Consider the following 16567-nt stretch of genomic DNA (forward strand, 5'->3'; position numbering starts at 1 on the left):
GACTTATATTATATGTAAAGCTAATTTTATTTGTTTATTATCTTTGTAATTTTCTTCCTTTTTGCAACTTGTAATCTAAAACAACGAACTTTCGCTGAATTACAATTTTGCCTGAATATTACAAAACTACTGAAAACACTCATGCATGTATCTAGATCGTTATTAATCCCATGGGTCACATACTTAATAGTTTTTTTTTAAAAAGGGGCATCACATACTTAATAGTTGCATGTAATATATACATGATGAACCAATGAATCACGTTCGCGCTCCTCACTTAAAATGACCCTCTGATCTTCTCCAGATACCATTTACTTTTTGCTGGTTCAAAATAGTTGAGCCAAATCTATCTGATGGTGGTATCCGACAGATCTTACATTACTTTCTTCAAATATTTACATTATTCATACAACAACAAAAAATATATAATAAGTAGGACTGAAGATATATAGGAAGGAAGGCTACTGAAGCACACGTTCCAAAAACACAAAGAAGAACACATCAAACAGAATAAAACAAGAACTGAAAGATCTGTTCACTCATCTTTTGGGTGCTTTCTCTTATGAGACGAATCTTGATTTTTTTTTTAATTCGACATATCGCTGTCTCCTTTCTTGTTTCACGGAATGGACATAAAAGCCACTGTTACGAAAAAGTATCATTTTACAAAATAACTTTTGAAAAGTATATATATGCTATATCAAAATTTCAGTTTAACCATTACAATGTATTAATAACTAATTAATAAAATATTAGCACAAAGATAGATTAGATATTATAAGTAATAATATTACAATGTAAATATTAATAACTAATTATTAGCAAAATTAGCACAAAGATAGATAATATAAGTAATACATTAAATTGTATTACAATTGATTTATTATTCAGTGGATGCAATTAATTAAATACATACTATGTGAAAGATATTTGCTCATCTCATTTGTAAAGACAATTTGAAACCTCCTAAAACGCATCAAAACATCCATCAAACCCTAGTTAATATTGTTTCAGTTTCTCCCTCCGTTTAATCCCAAATCCTTCAAAATGTTTTGAACTACGGATCCGTATCTCTTTCCCTTTGGTGCCTGCTTAACCTTCCTATTAAATTTCTTGAGCTTTTTCCCGTAAGGTTCTAGACTCGTACCATTTTTGTAAGCTTCTCCGATGTCATTCAACATCTTCTCAGATTTGGTTAACATATTCACCTCGCTTTCCAAGCTCTTGATGTTCTTTTCCTTTTCCTTCAAGTCATCTTCGATTAAGTCCTTTGCTTCATGCAGGTCTTTTTCAATTACTTTTTCTTCGCCTTCTTTAGAAGATTGAGCCTCAGAGACATGTACAAAGGCAATAAGGACCACAACCAAAAGTACAAAGGAGATCTTTTCCATGTTACGGATTAATTTTCCCTGAAGTAAATTTGATTTAATTAGATCAAACTATATTTTAGTGTGTTCATTTCTTAAAGAATCTATAGCCTTTACCTGTGCGTAAAAATAGTAACCTTGTTTTGATGGTGAGCGCGAATGGTATTGACTTCGTTTATTAGTTTTCTTTGGCCACCCATAAAAGTCGCAATTTTTTTTTGTAGTCATCTTATTCAAATCCTTCCAATTTCGAAGTTCTAACCTTATATTATGGAAATTCCGTAATAAGATTCCTATATAATTTTTGGGGCAACTCTTAGACAATTTCAAGTTTTTGTGAAGAAAAAGAATGACCAAAATGTTTCATTTAATAGTTAAAAGATTTTTATACTCTAGATATATAAAAGCAAATAAATAAAAACTAAAACTAAAAATAATATTTATAAAAAAAAAATTTATAGTTTCAAATTGTATGTTTTCAAATTCGAATTTTTCTATAAATTTTATTTTTGAATTATTTGTTTCAAATTTTCTTTTTTAAAATTCAAAAATGTGTGTTTGGAACTATTTTTAAAATTTTATTTTTATTTTCAACTTTTAATATTTATTTTTTATTTTATGAAATTTTAAATTTCAATTCCAAAACTCTGTCCATTAACTTTAAATTCTAAGATCTATATTAGTTAATCATAGGTATAATTGTATATTTACCTTTTTAATAGAATATTTGGTCATTTTGGTTTTTAGAGACTACATTTGTGATAACAACAAAAATTTAGGATTATCCTACGATATTTCTCTGTTTTTTTCGTGTAAAATTTAGCGATGAGCCAACATATAACTCACCACAATCACTCACATAAATAAATACTTGTTCAAAAAATATGTATAGATAATAGATCAGAACCATTTTATAGATCTCGACCTAGACTGCTCAAATAAGAAAACTATACTAAATTTTATAATGGTTAAATGTAAATTAAGATACTATGTACTCACTTTAGAGCATCATTAACGGAGGAGCTAAAAAAATGAGTGTTCAAAATTTAATTTTTTTTTGTGCGATTAAAAAAAAAATTTAAAAAAACCAATCGCGGATCGCCACATGTCAATGAAACCTGCAAAAAGACCAAGCAGAGACAGAGCTATTCTTCTTCTTCTTCTTTTCTTTCCTTCTTTTTTTAATCAAAAAATTGATAAGCACCAAGAGGGTTAATGGTACTCTTATGTACAAAGTTTTATGCTAGGAAAATTATTTAAGAAAATATTTAGTTTCAGCTTATGGGTAGCACTTGGGAAGCGAAACAATATAAATCAACACTCAATACAAAAAAGAAGTAATCAAATTTAAGGTTTACGAGAACCATTATATATTAGTCTTATGCAATTGCATCAAAAGTATGCTATAAGCACTTTGTTATAAAAATTCAGTGTTCCGAACTAAAATATTAGTCAACATGTTTATAGTAAGTTATTCTCACATATACTAAGAAAATTATTAGAAATTTTATTGTATTTATTATGCATTGCACAATTTTATATCTCTAGTTAATATGCTAAAATAATAGAGAAGAAAAATTAGAACTTTGTTTTAAAAAGCTGTGCGAAGAACGGAAAAAGATATTTTATGAAAGAAAAATAATAAAACATTAGGGAAAGTCATTTCTATTAGCGGATCTTTGTCTAAAATACGATGGTCAAATTAATACATGAAATGAAATTAGAAAAGAAAAAGTGCAATTTAAACTTATTATGAGATGTAAGAAGTTTTGTATAAATGTACTAATTTATATTCAGCTATTTTCCATAATTTTAAACCAATAGTATTTGAACCACTGTAATTATTTGTTTGAAATTTACATTTTATCATTATTAGCTAATATAGGTTACACATTAAATGTAAAACGTGAATCTTTTTAAAAAAATATATAGATTTTACAATTATTATCTTTTATGTAGAAAATCTCCTAAGACTCGAAAAAAATAGAAATAATGTTGAAGATCACATGATTATGTTAGTGGATATATCAACCCCTAAATAATTTTTATCTGTAAGTATACATACATCTATTAAGCCTCATTCCATCAATTTGTCATCTATATCTATTTGAGAAAACGTTTCACCGTTTTGTAAACTAATTTGGTCATCTATAGTATTTTATAAACAGATATCTCAAACGTTGTATGCAAAAAAAAAAGACACAGTTGATTGAGTTTTGATCTAATAGAAAGCTGTCATAAAAAAAAATAAAAAAATTTCGCATAAAAACATATTATGATATCATAAGTAGTTATAATATTTCATTTAGTTGTATTATTAATTACAAAATGACAGCAACGCAACTTATATACTATGTGGGGAATTATTTGCTCCTCTCACTTGTAAAGCTAAACTCCATGAACAAGTTCAATACTCCTTAAAACTCACTCAAAACACTAATCAGACCCTGATTATTATGTTTTGTCAATCCCTCCCTCCGTTTAGCCCAAAATCCTGCAAGATCGTTTGGATTACGGATGTAGGTTTCTTGTCTTTTGCAGGTGATGCAGGTTTCTTGTTTTTTGCAGGTGGTGCAGGTTTCTTGTTTTTTGCAGGTGGTGCAGGTTTCTTGTTTTTTGCAGGTGGTGCTTTCGTGACATTTTTTGCTGCCCTGCTGAATGTTCTGAGTTTCTTTCCATAAGGAGCTACCTCCATATCCGTTTTGTGATCTTTTCCAAGTTGATTTAACATCTCTTCAGATTTGCTCAAGGTTTTCATCTCAGTTGTCAAACCTTGAATGCTCGTTTTTGTTGCCTTTATGTCTTCCTCGATCTGGGCCTCGGCTTTGTGCAAGTCTTTTTCAATTGCTTCATCGAATTTTCCCATGCGGTGAGCTTCATAAGCGTGGAGAGAGGCAACAAGGGCCATGACGAAAAGCAATAAGGAGATCTTTGCCATGACTAGAGCTCAGTTTAATTTTTCCCTTAACAAATAAATTTGAAATTATATTCAAATATATAGTTTGTTAAAGGAAAAGAGGTGAGCAGAGATGCGAGTTCTTGTCTTCTATGTTTAAGGTATTTTATACTATGATCTGTGACTAATAATAGTATGTACATAAATTGATGGTCAACGTATCGTATTGACTCAGTTATACTCATCTTTAGTTGGTTATCCATAAATTTCGCAATGTTTAAATTAAAATCTAATTCCAAAATTTTATTTTAATACTAGCATTTAAGAATAGAACGTCAATATATCCAAATTTACCTTCTACTTTTAGACATGTCAAAAAAAAAAACTTCTACTTTTTTTTTTTTTAGAAAACATTTTTCTATGTAAAGGCTACGTACCACCGAAAATAAGTCACAATCCTCTCGTATATAGTATGACACGAGAAGATTTTCCTTGATCAATTTGAAACAATACAATATGGCAAGAAAAAATATAACACTACCTGCAGGTGGTCTTATCGTGACCCTAGTAATCGCATTGGGATGGAACATCGAAGAGGCTGCAGCGAGAGACGTGAAGCTAGTGAAACTCCGAGATGTAAAACCCGAAACATTAACAACATTAAAAGTAGAAGAAGAAAGAGAACTCCTGAACGACAAACTTACAAAAGAGATTGAGAATGCGAAGAAATTGCTGGGAGAGTTGAAAACGTTGAAGAAGGAAACAAAAGGTGATTTGAAAGAGGAGTTGAGTTCTTTGGTGAAATCTGAATCGCTACTTAACGAAATGTCGGATACTGTGAAGAAGGGAACGTGCAACAGAAACAAAGCTACCATATTCGTGGAGAAAGAATCGTTTTTCTACAGAGCATGGAAGGAGAATGCATATCATTCGGTGGTTCCAGAGAAGGAGAAAGAGTTTATGTCTGCGATTAAACGCATTATTAAGCTGTTGAAGAAAACTTAGAGGTTGACTTTTATGATATTCAAATGAGACAAATCGTGTCTGTATATCAAATATTTGTTGCGTTACAACTTTTTTTGTAATTAGTAATTACGCTGTTTTTTTTTGTAAGATTGTTGTATTTAGTTATAGTAAAAATAAAATATATAGGGATACAATTTGATCATACATGGGCGTCATCATCGACAACTGAATGGGCCTCAAAAGAGGACAATTTTGAGGTCCAAACTAGAAAGAACGATGGAATATGCCATCAGACCGTTCCCTGATTCGAAGGACTTAAAAATGGTTAAGTACTAAAAGAAAATGATTAGTGGAGAATGAAAAATATGGACGGCTGTAGATGAGGAAAACTGACAGAGCGAGTGACGATCCGACGGCTCATAAAATTTAACCTTTCGACCAAAATAAAAAGAATAAAAATTTAGGGTTTTAGTTATAGACGCCACAGAAAGAAAGCAGAGAGGTTTTGTTCTGTAGTGTCTTCTTCGAATCCCTCTCGATAATTATCATCTCTCAAGAATGGGGAAAGGACCAGGTCTCTACACTGACATCGGCAAAAAAGCCAAAGGTGAAACTACTCTACTTTCATGCGTGTATTAAAATTTGGAAGGAGCTGTTTGATTCATGCTAGGTAGGATGTGGAAATATCAAAGGGATCTCTATAATGTTTTTTTTTTGCTGACAGATCTGCTGTACAAGGACCACAACAGCGACCAGAAATTCAGTATCACCACTTCCACTCCTTCCGGTGTTGTAAGTTTCCATTTTTTTTTTTATTTAGCTTTTAAAGTTCACTTCTGAGATTGATTGATTGATTGATTGATTGCAGTAGTAAGCATTGTGATACATAAGCTTAGCTCCTTCTTTCTTTCTTTGCCTGTTACCATCTTAGGCCATCACTTCAACTGGAACCAAGAAAGGTGACTCACTCTTGGGAGATGTTGCTTTTCAACTCAAGCAAAAAAACACCACTACCGATTTGAGAGTTTCCACTGACAATACCGTATGTCTGTTCCCTCCCTTCCCGGATACTACTTTCTTGTATCAGATTATCTTATTACCTCTCTATGTGGTTCAGGTTTTGATCACTGCTACGGTTGATGAGGCTGCACCTGGATTGAAGTCCATCTTCAGCTTCAGGGCCCCTGACCAAAACTCCGGCAAGGTATTTCACTTTTTTCTCAAGCATCTGTATTTCTTTGTTATATATTTTTTGATGAGATACTGCCTTTTCCTAACTTCATAATGGTGGTTTCTTCCTTTTTATAAACAGATTGAGCTTCAGTACTTGCATGAATATGCTGGTATCAGCACAAGCATGGGCTTGACTCAAAACCCCACTGTCAACTTCTCTGGTGTTATGGGTACCAATGTGTTGGCCCTTGGTACTGATGTTTCCTTCGACACCAAATCAGGCAGTTTCACCAAGATCAATGCTGGAGTTAACTTCATCAAGGATGATTTAATTGCCTCCCTTACCCTGTAAGTGTGAATACCTTTGTGAGAGATACTTGTGGATGTAAGATGGGGTTTTTGATTAAAAAGATATCTTGGCTTATCTTGTTTGTTTAGGAACGACAAAGGAGATACTGTCAACGCTTCATTCTACCACCTTGTTAACCCGCTGTTCAACACCGCTGTTGGAGCTGAAGTGAACCACAAGTTCTCCACCAATGTCAACACCATAACCGTGGGAACGCAGCATTCGCTTGACCCCTTGACCACTGTAAAGGCTCGTGTGAACAGTGCCGGGATAGCCAATGCACTCATTCAGCACCAGTGGACACCCAAATCCTTCTTCACCATCTCTGGAGAAGTTGACACTAAGGCTATTGACAAGAATGCTAAGGTTGGTTTGGCCCTCTCTCTCAAGCCTTGAAAATGAGAGCCAACTGATGAATATCCAACCAAAGCAAGTTTTTTCTGATGCGGTGTACTGCTTGGTTTGGTTGTTTTAATGGTTACTGCTCAAATCTTTTCCTCAGTTTCTTATCGGATTTGTAGAGCATAATAAATTTGGATTAATTGATCCGTCTGTCTTGGTGATACGATGAAACTCTAAAGATCCTTTTCCTCTCTTTTTCTTCCCCTCTGCATTTTCAATTTGTTTTCTTGATCTTTTTTTATCCTATGGGGTTAACACTTGCATTGCATTGATTTTACTTCATATTTTTTCTTCAACACAACATCTAATTTCGTATTTTTTTTTTTTTTTTGAATGAATGTAAAATTTTATTCAATCAAACTTTTTTACAACCAGTGCATCAAATTATGAAATAAAAACAAACTCAAATAACAACTGCACTTCTCTACTTGCTAACTCTTTTTAAAAAATTTCTTCAAAACTCCAAATTCCCCCTCAAACTTGACCATATGACACAAGTCATATAAAATAGGTGAGATCACTAATTTCGTATTTGTCTAACTCTGTTATATAAAATAGGTGAGATCACTTATTATACGAAAGTTAGTATCAGAATATGAAAATTGGATATTCGATTATGCTTGGTGTAAGTGGGACGACAGGAATTTTTTTTTTTTTTTTTTGAAACACGGACGACATGAAATTAAAAAGAGTTAAATTAGAAGTATCTGTCGTTTGGACTTTGGACCATGCTATGATGTCGTCTAAAATGTTAGGTGCATCATAGACGCGCGATTTTGCATTTGTCTGACACTCTACATGAATGGTCGTCACATTTTATCCAAAACTTCAGTTGAGAAAAAAGAAATTATTCAAAAATATTATATTCTTTGACAGCTTAAAACTTTGAAAACATATAATTAGAGATAGTTATAAATTTTCACATACAAACTGAATTCTCAAAATAAATACAAAACAACAAGGAAAGACCCAAAAAAAAAAACATTATCACATGGAAAAGGAAAAATATCAAACCACAATCAGCATAGCATTTTATATCTTTTAAGGATATCTATTTTCAATAAAAAAATATCAGTAAAACAACAGGGTGGAGACGACTTTTCGGACAGTGGACTCTTGACTGAGCCCTTTAAGCATTGGTCTGGTGGGCCTGCAGTAATCCATTTCGAATCTGTGCCGCCACGTCAGCGACGGCGCCTGGACCGTGAGGGATAAACACCGCCGAAGATTTGGAGCTAGCTCCGATATCTCTCATCGTGTCAAAGTACTGAGTTATCATCACCATGTCCAACACATCCTTCGCTGACGTCCCAGGCACGTTTCCTGCGAAACCGAGAACACTGTCTCTCAGACCGTCCACGATAGCTTGTCTCTGACGAGCGATACCGAGTCCAGAAAGGTACTTGGACTCAGCTTCTCCTTCTGCTCTCTTTATCTGAATGATCTTCTCCGCCTCTGCTTTCTCGTTCGCCGCCACTCTCATCCTCGCCGCTGTAAACCATTTTTTCTAAACCCATCAGAGACCTAGCTTTGATTATTTTGGTTCTAAGGTTTAGGGAGATTATATGAATTACCGGCGTTGATTTCGTTCATGGCGCGTTTGACCTGTTGATCAGGCTCGATGTCGATGATAAGGGTTTGAAGGATCTCATAACCATAAGCAGTCATGGCTTTGTCTAGCTCTTCTTCCACGGATTTGGCTATTTCATTCTTCTGCTCGAACACATCGTCCAAGTTCAGCTTTGGTACACATGCTCTGATCACTGAGAGAAATATAACCAATATTCTCAAAGATTTTGATCGGAATAATCTCTGGGGAAACTAAAAAGATGATGGAGTAGTTACCGTCGAAGACGTAGGCTTTGATTTGGGAAGTAGGGTTGCTAAGTCTGTAGAAGGCATCACTTGCCTTGTCAACCAAGACTCTGTATTGTATGGATGCAACCACTGTCACAAACACATTGTCCTGACACAGAATGATCCGTTAGAAGAAAGAGATGTATGTATATGTGTACTGGTGTTGAATGTTGCTTTACCTTTGTTTTGGTTTCGCATTGAACATCAAGTTGCTGGAGACGGAGGGTGAGGTGACCGGCGACATAATCACCAATGACCCAGGGCACAAACTGGAGACCTGGATTAAGAACTTTTTGAAATTTGCCAAACCTCTCCTTGATTGCCACATCTGATTGCTTCACCAGCACGCAGCACAAAAGATTTCCCATTACTTAAGTCTTGTTAGGATTAGGACAAGAATGACTTGTATAAATGTCTCTGTCTGTTCTCTCCGTATTGCTCTGTAATATAGTTTGTGGAAGAGAGGGTAGCCGCATGAATTATATAGATAACAGGAAGAAGATGATCATGTCAAGATGTCATGTGACTATTCCTCGGAATTTTCGTATTTATTTGTTAGAAAGTAACATTTTTGAAAAGTCTAAATCGAATGGTATATTATATCTTGGTTCTTGGAGATAAAAACAAATGATCAAAGACATATGCTTTTTTCTATTCATTTTTTCTTTTAACAACATTTGACAAGATTTCAATAAATGGGTTAGCCACCAGATAAACCTTGTCTTGTTTACGCGTGAACTCATTTGGATATTTGTTTATTAGAGCATAGAAGAATATCCTTGTCGATTGGACGAAGACTATAACCAAGAACTACATACATTTTATATGTTTCAGTACACGCAACTTCAAATTTGCAGGGGAAGACGTTGACTGGACTCTATTTATATTGATAAATCTGCAGCTGTTATGTGTAGGTGTTTCAAAATTAAAATATAACACGTATCTGGTTTTTAAAATATGTTCCTATGTTTGCTGGAAAAGGGTGGAGGGAATTTCCGAATTTTTCTAAAACACTTGGAAGTTTGGAAAGGTCCACTATTCTTGAATAGTTGAATGTTTCGTAATTTTGTATTTTAGTAATTAAATCATGAATTTCAATTTTATAAACAATGATCAAGTTTCAATAAAAATAAATTAAACTACAACATAAGTAATCAATTTGAAGTTACAGTTCTCTGTGTAAAAAGTGGTTGGTCCTTGCGGCATGTATGTTAACAAAGAGTAAGATTGGATAAATTGCTTCGAGTAATTGAATAAACAATAACTTCATGTAAGAAACGGTGTCACCATGTGACATTTTTTTACTTTTATTTAGATATAGTTATTTGATTATCTACCTAAAGCAACAAGTGGCGGATGAGTAGCAAATTCAAAAGAGGAAAAGATTTCAAAAATCTAAAAAAGAGAAATTTCAACCCAACACTTTCCAATACCCTTTTGTTGGTAGTTTTATACTGAATATTAGGTTGAGTATTGGTGAAGCAACTGGGAAGTGTGAAAAGAATTTACGGGCCATTGATAATATTTCCCCTAATAGCTCTCTCAAATGCATTTATATGGGTGGGTGACGATGAAATTTTGAAAGAGATGATGCAGACATTAACGACATGTTAACGCAGCAAGTGGATAAGTCCAAATTTCAAACATTTGAACAAGCTAAACGTCATCCACATTTATAAAAGGTTAGGTTCGGCTTAGGTAGCGTACTTGGCCGGTCAAGCGACTGAGAATTGCAAAAACGACTTAGTAATGAAATGACAATAATAAACACTAAGACAAACTGTTAAAAGCATACAATAGAAGAAAGAAGAGTAACAAGAGGCTACAACAGAGGTAAATCCACAACGTTGGATCTTCTTTAAGATCAAATCTTATACACCATAACTTACTTTTCTTTAAAACGGTTAAAAATATCGGTTTTACATCGGTTAAAAGGACAGTTATCTTGCGTCCCAAGAAAGAGCCTCTAAAGGAAGTGAGATATAGCTTTAAGTAGTAGCACCTTTGGGCTTAGGAGACGGAAGCTGGTGACGATACGGTGAAGAACCAGCTTGACCATGAGGACTAGACAGAGTCCGGAACACGGGTTGCCCATTTCTTGACCCCAAGCCACGACCTGAGCCAGAGCCAGACCCAGCTTTCAATCGCTCGGCTTGCATTGTCTGGAAGTAATAGGAAGAGCTAGCCATGTCTTTGAGCATTGGGAGTGGTTTAAGGACTTCAACCACTTGACTCATTTTGGGTCTCATCTTGAAGTCGCGGCTAAGGCATTGGGCTGCAAGCTGGGTTACTTTCTGAGCTCCTTTGATGGAGAAATGACCCTCCAGCCTCGGATCAAGTAGCCGGTAGAATCTTCTTCTGTCAAGGAGATGCGGTCTCGCCCATTCTACCAGGTTATGTTCACCGCTTGGTCGGTTTTTGTCCATGGATCTTCTACCAGTCAGTATTTCGAGTAGAACCACACCGAAGCTGTAAACATCGCTCATCGATGTCAAGTGACCTATAAGCAGACAGACATTTAGTTATAAAAAATCTCTCACCAGTGCTAAAAAAGGAAATATAATTATAGAGGGGAGAGTGCAAAAAAAGAGGACTAACCAGTCATAACATACTCAGGAGCAGCGTAACCATAAGTGCCCATGACTCGAGTAGACACGTGGGTTTTGCCTTCATCAGGAGCATCTTTGGCAAGCCCAAAATCTGATAGTTTTGCATTGTAGTCCTGAGATATTGTGGTACACAAAGTTTAGAAGCAAGCAAGCAAAGGAGGGGGAAGCTGTAAAAAGAAAAAGGGAAACAATAATACAGCATCGAGTAGAATGTTGGAGGTTTTGAAATCACGATATATGACAGGTTTGAGAGCTTCTTCGTGAAGGAAACTGAGACCCTTTGCAGCACCTAATGCAATCCTCATCCGAATTGACCATGGCAGAGGCAACGACCCTTCAACACACACACACACACACACACAAAAGTGCAAGTTCCATCTAAGAAAGGTTCCAACTTTAAACAATGTAAGTGCAGAAAATTGCGACTTACTTCTGAAAAGGTGATTCTCCAAACTGCCTCGAGGCATAAACTCATAAACAAGCAGCCTTTGGTCATCTTCGATACAATAACCCACCAGTTTAACAAGATTCGGATGGAGAAGGTTACCAAGATAGTTTATCTCAGCCTACAAACAGAAACCCACCCTTTAGTAAGTAGTTGTCTGTTTTAAGCTTCACCAGTGGTAAAAGAAAAGGAAAATGATCTCTTCTTACAAGCCACTCTTTATGACCCTGGAGGCCATCAAGATTTAAGGTTTTGACGGCGACAGTGAGGCCAGTGCCAGGCTTAACAGGAGCAGTACCGTTCTCCTCGACCCATCCTTTGAAGACACAACCAAAGCCACCTTCGCCGAGAAGACTCTCGGGTCTGAAGTTTCTAGTAGCCAACTTGAGATCAAGGAAAGAAAAAGTGCTTTAAGTGAGAAAACATCTTAAGTTCTTCACTGATGATAGGAGTGGACAAAGAGCTTTCAGCATTGCTAGTTGCAGTTGCTGTTGTAGAAGAAGAAGAAACAGGGACAGCTGGTTGCTGCTCATTTGATGATTTCACACTTGCTCCCGACTTACTACTTCCCACTGTGGCAAATCATCATCATTACAAAACACCAATTCACTTACTAATTCATATGGAAAGTAGTTAAAACTCAAAGTTAGGTAAACCAACCACATTGACACAGATGTGGAAAGAATCTTTGCTTAGATGGAAATATAAAATTCTTTTTTTTTTTGGAGAAACCAAATTTCCAGAAAAAAATCATTCATGCCTAAAGGAAAGGAAAGGAAAGTTTTTTTTTTGATTAGCTCAAAAGGCAAATGAAAATTCATAGATGGAGCCAAATGCAAGGAAAGAGAGAGAAGAAGGAAGGAAGGAAGGGCGTACGAGTGGTGGTATCATCAACGTCAGAAGAAGTTGAAGGTTGGCAACAAACCATTACCCTAAATTTGATCCAACACCCTTTTCCTTCTTCTTCTTCTCCTTCGCTGTTCCTCACATTGTTCTGCTTCTTCCTCTTCTTCTTCTTCTTCTTCTTCTTCTCGCTCTCATTAGATTTGTTCGATTTCTCCATCACTTTGACGGAATCTAAACTCATCCCCAGAAGAAGAAAAAAAAACAGAACTTGACCAGGGAGAGAGAAGAAAAGAGAAACCCTTTCAAAATCCAAACGAGATTTAGATAGTTGGGAGCTGGAGAAATGTTTCTGGGGAAAAAAGGAGAGATTTTGGTGAAGTAGAGGTAGAGAGAGAGAGAGAATCTCACTTGAAACCAATGGTCTGGATTAGAAAAGCTGAGAGAGAATTTTAGTCAAAAAAGGGGAATTGATGTCTCTCTCTCTCTCTCTCTGGAGATGATAGATAGAGTCTAGAGAGAAGAAGGAACGGGCAAAGCGGGCAAGAGAGAGAGAGAGAGAGCTATTTGGCATGTGTTTGTTTGCTAACTCCTCAACAGTTACGAAACGCTTTTTTCGTATCCTCTTCAAATCTTTTATATTTTCTTTTTAGGCAAATATTATAATCAAAACTCCTCACTTCATAATTTTATAATCAAAAGAGTATTTTATTTTGTATAACTAATACATTTTTCATTATTTTTCGATTTGTTGAATAAGTCCTTGAGTTTACCATTAAATTATCCACTTACTTGACCTTTTCAAATTTGTATTCCAATTCACACTTATTCTCTTTTTGGTCAATCCATTTAATAGTCTAATCTCTTGAGATTATGCCAACATAAAAGAAGAAAAATCTATAAACATTTAAGATAGATATCCATACTATATTTATTTTTGATGTTCTGCTTCTTTTAAAAATAAGCTCCATTATATTGCTTTCATTTTTTCGCTTTTTAGATATTTTTTGACTAAAAAAATATATGTAAAAGCGAAAAATGAAAGCAATATAATGGAGCTTATTTTTAAAAGAAGCAGAACAAATATGGGATTTGTGAAGGTAAACCAGAGAAAAAATATAGAATAAATATGGGATTTGATTAACATTACGTTTAAAATTAGTTTCACTCTTAAATAATACCTTTGTATAATTAGTATTTTAATAAGTTTCAAATTTTGAAATTCCAACAAATCTAAGAGACTATATAACATTGTTGACCTAATAAAACTCATAAATTGTTAAACATTGTTATTGATTATTAACAATAACAAAGTAGAAAATGAGAGCAAGTACGTCACGAGTGACTCATTTATGTTTCATGTTATTATACTATTCTAATGCAAACTACTCAACTGCAAGAGTCCCTTTCACAACTATATAGTATACCCAAAATGAGAATTTACAATCGTCTTGAATAATATAAATAGCTACATTTAAGTTCATTTTTCAGGAACTATGGGAGAGAAAAAAAGCTGAAACGTGTACAAAGACAAAATCATTAAGAAATTTCACTAGGACGGAAGAGAAAGTATATACTTCTATTCAAGGTATCCAATACAAATGAATACATATAAGGAATACGTATTGAGGTTTTCTTTTTTTGGATTAACAAAAGGTTTTTGGATTTCTGAAGCTCGTATTTTCACGTTGTTTATCAGTAAAGAAACAACATGTAATTAGAATCTTAAGAAAAAACATAAGTTGGTTCATGTCAATATATTATTTTAGTTTCAAAAAAAAAAAAAAAAAAAAAAATATTATTTTTTATTAAACTAACTATTAAATTTATTAGTAGTTTACAGAAGAATATTTTTAATTTTTTTCCTTAAAAAATTACGAAATTACTTAGTATGATTAACATATATATGACAATTAATAATTATGAATCATACATATTTGATAACAATTTTTGTATCTTCTATCTTTTAAGTTTAATTTCAAATTAATAAAAATAAAACAATCGCATTAAACATATAATTAAAATAATTAGATTTTTTATATGTTATATTCTTTTTAAGTGACTATAAATTACTAAAAATGGTAAAAGTCTCACATTGAAAATTTTGTGATCAATGGTATATTCATTTTTTCCAGAAAAGATACAAATAATCATACATACGTATATCATTTAAATTAAATTATCTACTATAAAAAATAGATAAATATGTTAATTTAAAAATTTTGTATTGAAAATTATTGAAATCTTAATATTAATTTTGAAATTTGTATTGAAAAATCTCATATTATTTTTTGTGATAATGATTTAAATATTTGTTACAACAAATATACTAATCCTTTATATACTAAGCACAAGTCACCTTACCAATCAAATCTTGCCACATATTTAATGTTTAAGTTTTTAAGAAAATCAATTTTTAGAAACAAAAAAATGAACAAGTCAATTTATTTCTATATCATAAAGATAGTTTAGAATATATTAATTCAAATGTAGAATGTGGTTTGAAAATTTTAAAACAAAAGTGAAGAGTATAAACTTCAGTATATAGATCATTTACCGAAACTCATTATTTTTAAAGGGGTTAACCCACGGATTTTTGGAAAAATTTCAAAATATTAAAAATCTGGTTTTAGTGTATATTTCAACGAGCACTAACATAAGATGATGGTCAAAGAGTTTAGAACCTCTGTTGTCTCCGTTTCTCTAGATAATAAAGATTTTATAATGCTAATTCCACTAATCTAGGCAGTAAATTTAATTTTAGTAAACTAAAAATTAAAAATTTAGATTGATTCCTATATACATTGAAATATAGTTTAGAATACATTAATTCAATTGTCGAATGTGGTTTGAAATTTTAAACAAAAGTGAAGACTATAAACTTCAGTATATAGAGCATTTACCGAAAACTCATTATTTTAGAAGGGGTTAACCCATGGATTTTGAATTTTTTTCAAAAATATGAAAATCTGATTTAGTGTATATTTTCATCGAGCTTTAACATAAGACGATGGTCAAATAGTTTAGAACCTTCGTTATCTCCGTTTCTCTAATTAATGAAGATTTTATAATGCTAATTCCACTAATCTAGGCAGTAAATGAAACTTTAGTAAACTAAATATTAAAAAATTAGAATGATTCCTAAATACCATGAATATTTTTTAGAATACATTAATTCAAAATACAAAATGTGGTTTGAAAATTTTAAACTAAAGTGAAGAGTATAAACTTCAGTATATAGAGTATTTACCGAAAACTCAATAATTTTGAAGGAGTTAACCCATGGATTTTGAAAAAAAACTTCAAAAATATGAATTTTTTTTTAGTTTATAGTTTCATCGAGAACTGACATAAGATGATGGTCAAAGAGGTTTAGAATATTTATTGTCTCCGTTTCTCTTGATAATAAAGATTTTAAATGGTAATTCTACTTTATCAAGGCAGTATATGAAATTTTAGTAAACCGAAATATATTAAAAGTTTAGAATGATTCCTATATACCATGAAAGAGAGTTTAGAATACATTATTCCAAATGTCGAATGTGGTTTGAATTTTTTAAAAAAAAGTGTGAAGAGTATAAACTTCAGTCTATAGGGCATTTAATGAAAACTCAATATTTTTGAAGGGGTTAATCCATAGATTTTGAAAAAATTCAAAAA

General features: G+C 33.2%; 6 protein-coding genes across 6 annotated transcripts; 2 read left to right on the forward strand and 4 right to left on the reverse strand.

Annotated features, from left to right (window-relative positions):
- Positions 1-904: 904 nt before the first annotated feature.
- Positions 905-1391, reverse strand: LOC130512856 (uncharacterized). The gene has a single exon (XM_057011281.1). The coding sequence runs from the start codon at positions 1389-1391 to the stop codon at positions 1011-1013; it is 381 nt and encodes a 126-aa protein (XP_056867261.1). The 3' UTR covers positions 905-1010.
- A 2218-nt stretch (positions 1392-3609) lies between these two features.
- LOC130512664 (uncharacterized) lies at positions 3610-4394 on the reverse strand. The gene has a single exon (XM_057010873.1). The coding sequence runs from the start codon at positions 4303-4305 to the stop codon at positions 3832-3834; it is 474 nt and encodes a 157-aa protein (XP_056866853.1). The 5' UTR covers positions 4306-4394; the 3' UTR covers positions 3610-3831.
- A 356-nt stretch (positions 4395-4750) lies between these two features.
- LOC130512848 (uncharacterized) lies at positions 4751-5268 on the forward strand. The gene has a single exon (XM_057011263.1). The coding sequence runs from the start codon at positions 4780-4782 to the stop codon at positions 5266-5268; it is 489 nt and encodes a 162-aa protein (XP_056867243.1). The 5' UTR covers positions 4751-4779.
- A 410-nt stretch (positions 5269-5678) lies between these two features.
- Positions 5679-7346, forward strand: LOC130512495 (mitochondrial outer membrane protein porin 1-like). The gene is made up of 6 exons (XM_057010552.1): positions 5679-5836; positions 5954-6021; positions 6161-6271; positions 6347-6433; positions 6542-6750; positions 6841-7346. Exons 1-6 carry the CDS (start codon positions 5788-5790, stop codon positions 7145-7147), a joined length of 831 nt encoding a protein of 276 aa, XP_056866532.1. The 5' UTR covers positions 5679-5787; the 3' UTR covers positions 7148-7346.
- Positions 7347-8059: 713 nt separating this feature from the next.
- On the reverse strand, positions 8060-9552 carry LOC130512820 (hypersensitive-induced response protein 3). The gene is made up of 4 exons (XM_057011188.1): positions 9190-9552; positions 8999-9119; positions 8728-8916; positions 8060-8644 (listed from the first exon to the last, which is right to left on the reverse strand). Exons 1-4 carry the CDS (start codon positions 9376-9378, stop codon positions 8283-8285), a joined length of 861 nt encoding a protein of 286 aa, XP_056867168.1. The 5' UTR covers positions 9379-9552; the 3' UTR covers positions 8060-8282.
- A 1205-nt stretch (positions 9553-10757) lies between these two features.
- LOC108805150 (serine/threonine-protein kinase PBL35) lies at positions 10758-13403 on the reverse strand. Its single transcript, XM_018577122.2, is given in 7 exon segments — positions 10758-11510; positions 11609-11732; positions 11817-11953; positions 12050-12185; positions 12274-12471; positions 12473-12636; positions 12941-13403. Coding segments are annotated over 7 exon segments (1482 nt in total). The 5' UTR covers positions 13152-13403; the 3' UTR covers positions 10758-10998.
- Positions 13404-16567: the final 3164 nt, after the last annotated feature.

This window comes from Raphanus sativus, chromosome 5 (genome assembly GCF_000801105.2).
Source record: "Raphanus sativus cultivar WK10039 chromosome 5, ASM80110v3, whole genome shotgun sequence".
NCBI classification, from domain to species: Eukaryota; Viridiplantae; Streptophyta; class Magnoliopsida; order Brassicales; family Brassicaceae; genus Raphanus; species Raphanus sativus.